The 6340-nt window shown below is 35.1% G+C and overlaps 1 protein-coding gene across 2 annotated transcripts in view; it reads right to left on the reverse strand.

Moving 5' to 3' along the window:
* The window catches only part of LOC107877765 (nuclear pore complex protein NUP155-like), a 22162-nt gene extending 16079 nt beyond the window's left edge, over positions 1–6083 (reverse strand). The window contains exons 1-4 of one of the 2 annotated variants that reach the window (XM_016724472.2): positions 5937–6083; positions 4008–4397; positions 2396–2565; positions 1404–1530 (exon numbers count right to left, since the gene is read on the reverse strand). In XM_016724472.2, the coding sequence (XP_016579958.1) occupies positions 1404–1530; positions 2396–2565; positions 4008–4166 (456 nt within the window). In that variant the 5' untranslated portion in view covers positions 4167–4397; positions 5937–6083. Of the gene's footprint in view, positions 1–1403; positions 1532–2395; positions 2566–4007; positions 4398–5936 lie in introns of those variants that run through there. The other variant, XM_047393458.1, reaches the window with a different exon arrangement.
* Positions 6084–6340: the final 257 nt, after the last annotated feature.

Consider the following 6340-nt stretch of genomic DNA (forward strand, 5'->3'; position numbering starts at 1 on the left):
AATTAGTGATCATCTGTGGAAGTCGTGTAGTTTGTAATATAATTACACAAAATGTTTGCCAACAAATGGACAGCAAACATATTGGTTTTTATTTTCTTTCACATAGTAAACATTTGTCAATGTCCACCTTCTTGTAGTTGGGACAAAGACTGCACTAATTTTATACATTGCAAGGCCTATTAGTATTGGTGCTCCGTATAAAAAAACACGGATGGTTTAGGTTCAAAGCCATAACATAAGGGATTTTTGAGCTTTTTCTCTTGTGGCATCGTTACAGCAAATTTGAAAAGAAACTTGACAGCTGAAACAAGGCCAAGTGCGGCCAACTGCACTGCACTTGGGGGATTTTTTATCTGTAGCTTGGACAATTGCAGGCCTCGAGTGCGGCCAGCACTACGCGAGTACAAACAGCACTGCAGAATTTCATATTTTTGTACAAATAGTCGGGTTTCGTGATTTTATTTCACTCTTCATCATTTTGAGATTTGAGGAGACCAGCTTTGAGAGGCTTAAAGCTAAGATTTCAAGTACAAGCTCAGGATAAGTGAAACTTTAGTTCAAATCATGGATTTGTCTCTAGATTTGACATCTAACTAGATGGGAAAATTGGGAATTTGAGACATAAACCCTAGAATCACTAACTTGAGGTTTTCGGCATAAAAATGACTTGAAATGAGAATCTAAGCATAGATTTGAAATACTCCTCAAATGGATAACTCAATTTTGAGCTTTGTTTCAGGTTTATACTGAGCTGACTCAAGGGTGACTTCTTAGGTTGACTTGGCTTTGACCAAGAGTTTAAAATATGAAATTGAGTCCAATCCCCTTGTTTGTCATTGTTGATATTGGAGTTATTTGGGAACTCAAAACATGGGAAAGCTGTTTTGGAAGGTTAAAGTTTTCTTAAACCGAGATAAGTTTAGACTTTGACCTCAATGAGAAATTTCTTTCAAACTGATTTTGTTTTACATATACTATGTATATGGGAGTGTCGTATATATGAGGTAACGGGTACTGCAGCTATACCTATGGCCTATGGGTTCTCTATATGCTATATCTTTGTTGTAACATGTCATAACTAAGTTATGCATTCTCACATGCTATGAAAGTTTGCGAACAATTGTGTTTCCTCTGTCAAGTCCTTTTATGAGAAGCTTCTGGTGAGGGTGGAGGAGGCTTTTCCTGTAAAGTCGATTTGGATTCCTAAGGTGCCAAGGAAGGTGTGTGTTTTTAACATGGTTAGCTGCTAGCGAGGTGATCTTGATGGCAGAATACCTTAGGAAAAGAAAGGCTCACCTGATGGGTTGGTTAGATGCCATCACGGCTTAGAAAAATTGGGTCATGGCAAATGCCTATCATAAAGCTTGGATACATAAAGTTTAACATCCATAAAGATATAATACCTCAACAGGAGTTGCCAAGATCAGAAGATACTGGATGGCCTCCACGAAAATTCCAGGTTTGACTTTGGCTAGGCCAACAACGCATATAGCTTGTTCATCTCCGCTATATTCAGGACAGTGGCCATCCCTAAACAAAACATGATACCATAAGAATCCACAAAATATATATATATATATATATAATGAGATAACAAGCCAAAAGAAACTAAAGCTTTAGTTTTATTTTATCACTTTTTTTGTTAGGCAAAGTAATGAATGTATTAGTAGAAAGGGCATCATAAAGGGAATGTTGTTAGGAAGTACATCCCAGAAGAGGACATTAATAACTAGATAACAATAACAATGGAACAAGATCCCGCACATCATTGCCCATATGAACAATAGACTTCAATATTTTGAACTTTATTACCACAAAATAATCCCATTCTGAAATTCTCAATACATAGCTCGTTACATGCATAATGAAAGAAGAACTCTAAAAGATCTCATCTGATACAAACAAGACCTTGACTGTGGATGACTTAAAGGCTCATGCTTTTCGAACTTGAAAGATTAAATTATGGAAATGGTCTAAGGATCGACAACAGATAGTTTGGGGCTTGGAGGCTAACGCATAAAAGTATTTGATACCACAAGGACTATACTATATTCAGGTAAAATTAGATCTATCAATGCTCAAAGATAGACTCCAAACAATTAAACTTGAAAGACAGTGTGAAAACTCAAACAATGAAACTTAAAATTGTTCTATGTAAACAGTCACCAACTAAGATATACGGATTTAACACCTCGGGAAATGCAAATATGCTTTGTTCTCGGCATAGTTTGGTAGATGGTTATTGCTGAATTATTCAGAAGTTTTGTGCACACCTTGGTGTGATACGAACTAATAATAGTTAAGCCACGCCTATTGCTGATGGGATATAGAAAATCCCGAGCTGGTGTGATATTAATTAAATACTAGTGACTCATCGAATTTTGTTTATTCTCACCACTTATCGAACCGCCAAAGAAACAATGTGTTGTCCACCGATGCCCAAGCTCTACGTATTTCAGGAAATATTCCACATAATGCAGTTCCTTCTCCGCTGGATGCATTATATCTCTCAATCAATACAGCTGGCAACTCCCAAGAATCCACGACTTCCACTAAAGGAGGCCACTACAACAGTGACATGAATGAACAGATTTGACATGAATGAACAGATTTAGTGCCTTCCCAAAGCAAGAAAGAATAAAAGATGGTTGATGTAGATAAAAATTGCAAGATGAAATCATAACAGGATTGCAAATGTTAATGTCAATGAATACAATTTAAAGCTGTTAAATAGAAATAGTAACATAGGAAACACGATCAGTATTATTGCTGAGTGTGATTATGATGGTAAATAATTGAAGCCCCGCAAATCTTACACATGCTACAATCACTTCTTCGGTCAGTTGTCTGAGATTAGATTAAAGCCATTGTTACAGAATATGACATTTGGAACATGCACTATTGGAACTACCAATTATGAAATTACTCCATTAACACTCTTTCTTAATAAATAAAGCCTTGAGAATATATCCTCCCATATATGTTTTTCTTTTATTTTCTTCTTTAATACGCCTCTGTAAAATAATATGTTTTAAGGATAATCTACTTTTTCTACTTCAAACAGATCAAGACATCAATGGACATTGCTAAGAGAACAAGGAATTTATATTTTTAAATTTGCAAATTGCAGATAACATCAATTGTGACTCCTGGATTTTCCTTTATGTCTGCAGTGCTTCTTGCTTCCTCTTCCATTTCAGCATGTAGTAATATTCCTTCAGTCCGACACTCTACATTTTATCTTTTTCGTTTGTACTTTATACTATTACATTTTTTTATTCCTTTGAATTGTATACTTTGTACCCCTTTCCCGATGAGCATCTAACTTTCATTGTTACAGTTGTTACAAAAGGATAATTCACGAGATAGAAACTCATTAGAAAGAGGAAAAAAGAAAAAGCAATTTTAATAAAGAAGAGAAGGAAATATAGTGTAGCTATCCAGGTTACGCCTGCTTTGTCTGGGGTGGCTTCCCCACGCCATTCTCATCCCTAATTCTATGACGAATCATACTTCATAAACTGACAAATAATATCATAAGGATAGACTCTTGAGAAACTAATTTAGAATTTGAGAATGGAGATTATAAGTGTTTTTATATCTATGGCATTTGGATGGAAAAAATGGTTGCAAAATCTTTTTTCCAACTTTGTCTGTTTTGGTTGTTTTTTGAAAAGAACGGAACTCTTTGTCCAAGCTCTGTAATAAAATTCAACTTCTTCTAAAAATTGAAAAACTACAATAACAAGAAAAGGCTTCGCTAATAAACTAAGTCCACAAAATTTGAAAAAAACTCTTTTGACAAAAAATGTTTCACCACCTCTCCAACCAAACCCAAAGAAATTCTTACTCCCTATATTTTAAATTTAGCTTTCCACACAAAATGTAGAATCTTCGAAGTCCGAAGATAATGGTGACAACTGCCAACATAAGCCAAAAAACATTTAAAAATCAAACCAATAATATCAATAATTCACATGCTTATAATCAATTTCATTGGTGGTTACCTCACGGGGTTGAGCAGTATAGGGATGACTGGCATATCTAGAAGCTTCCAAGGCGTCTTCAAGATCAATTCGCAAAGAAACATCACGGCCAATGCGGTCACTAACTACAAGTCCTGCATTGGTAACGTCACGCATCACAATCTCATTGTCCCCAGACATATTCTGAATACCTCAAGAGCTCCAAAAATTCAAGATTCCCTAGGGCTTGAACTCAGCTTAGCTGTAGTAATAATCCAAGCCCTAGATGGAACTATTGTAAATCCTACAACCTTCTTAGTGCAGTGAGCAACTGGAAATTTGTACTGGAGAGTATGAAGGGTATCAACCTTTGCATCTGCTAATAGCTTAATTTGTTACTACTAGTCTTCGTCAACTAGTTTATATTCCTGTCTGCATAGATCATCGAAACTTCATTTTTTTTCTTCAAGTACAATAAATGTCCACACACAAATTCAAATTCCAACAACTATTTTTCAACAACATACCAAGTGTAGTCCCACAAAGTGGGTTTTGAGAGGGTAGAGCATATACAAACCTTACCTCTACCTCAGAGGTGAGGTAGCGAGGTTGTTTCACATAGACCCCCGGCTCAAGACAGAAACAATCTAGAAAAAGGCGTAACGGAAATACAAGAGACAATAGATTGTAGTAGAGACAATAGATTGTAGTAAAAACAATAGATAGTAGCAAAACAGTACTACAACGAAGTACGAACAATAGAATGTAGCAGAAATCCGATAAGAAGAAACTATAAGAGTATCCCAACGACTACTAGTAAAGGCAACAAGATAATGCACCCCCACCTACTACAACAAATATTTTTCAACAAACTTCAAAAACCCTTCTGTTTCTTTTTCAAGTTTCAACTAAATCTATGGCCGAATCCCTAACTTAATTTCAATTCACAAAAGAAAACAATGCAGAAAATTAGCATAGTAGTATCAGCCTTGCGTCTCTTCAACGATTTTCTATTCTATCAAATAGTAGCAAAAGGGTAGAAAAAGAAGGGAACTAAGAACTTAATATGTTACTACTAGTCGTCTTCAACTAGTTTATATTCCTGTCTGCTTAGACTAACAAACTTTCAATTTTTTTCCAAGTACAATATATGTCCAAACACAACTTCAAATTACAAAAACTATTTTTCAACAAACTTCAAAACTCCATTTTTTTCAAGTTCCAACCTAAATCTATGGAGAAATCACTAACTTAATTTCAATTAACAAAGGAAAACAACGCAGAAAATTAGGAAGATTTGTAGAAAATCTATTGGCATAGCAGCATGAACCCTAATATTTTAATATCTTACTACTAGCCTTCTTCAACTTAATATATTACTACTGGTCTTATTCAACTAGTTTCTATTTTTTCTGCATAGAGTACCATATTGTCTGGAAAGAAAATAGAAAAAGAAGGAAAGTAAGAACTTTTGGAGGAACCAGTTTTTGAAAATCTATCTTCAAAGACTAATCCAGACTCGTTTTAGGATTTTAGGGTGAAATTTCACTTCCGCTCGCAAAGCTTCAATTTTTTCTCCGAGAACAATACATGTCCAAACACAAATTCAAATACCAACAAACTTCCAAATCTCTTCTTTCTTTTCAAAGCTTCAACTAAATCTATGGCCAAACGCATCGCCACAACCTTAATTTCATTGGACCAAAGAAGAAAGACGATGACCAGGAATAATAGAAATATTTGGAAAGTGGGAGACACAGAAAAAGAAGCAATAGGAGATGGGAACATTCAAACTTCTTCAATGCCGCCACTTAACTAGCCGGAGCTTAATTTCAAATTCACAAACGAAAACAATGCACGCAATTCGTAAGATTTGTAGTAAAGCTAACAGCATAGAGTAGTATCAAACTTTGCATCTTCTATTCTATCAAATAGTATAAAGGTAGAAGAAGAAGGGAACTGAGAACTTACAGAGGAAGCAATGAAAGGAGATAATAATGAAGACCGGCGAGAGGCGGAAGGCAACGGCGACGGCAACAATCGACGGGCAGCAGCAGAGTAAGAAAATGTACGAGGGAGGGCTTTACAAGTAGTAGGGGTTTAACCCAAATCCCTCCTTTTTTTATTAACGTTGTCGTTTTATATTTGTTTAATATGAAATTTTGAATTCTTTTTACTGTGGGGTCACAGATATTGGAAGTAGTTTGGAAAAATTGCCAATAAAATTTCCCAAAGCAATTTTTGGAAAAAAAATGTTTGGCCATATTATTTGCATATTTTGGGCAAATAATCTAAATTTTAATTTTTATAAACTTTTAAGGATAAAATATATTTTTAAATATTATGGCCAAACACACGGTGAAATTTCACTTAAA

This window comes from Capsicum annuum, chromosome 7 (genome assembly GCF_002878395.1).
Source record: "Capsicum annuum cultivar UCD-10X-F1 chromosome 7, UCD10Xv1.1, whole genome shotgun sequence".
In the NCBI taxonomy this organism is placed as follows: domain Eukaryota; kingdom Viridiplantae; phylum Streptophyta; class Magnoliopsida; order Solanales; family Solanaceae; genus Capsicum; species Capsicum annuum.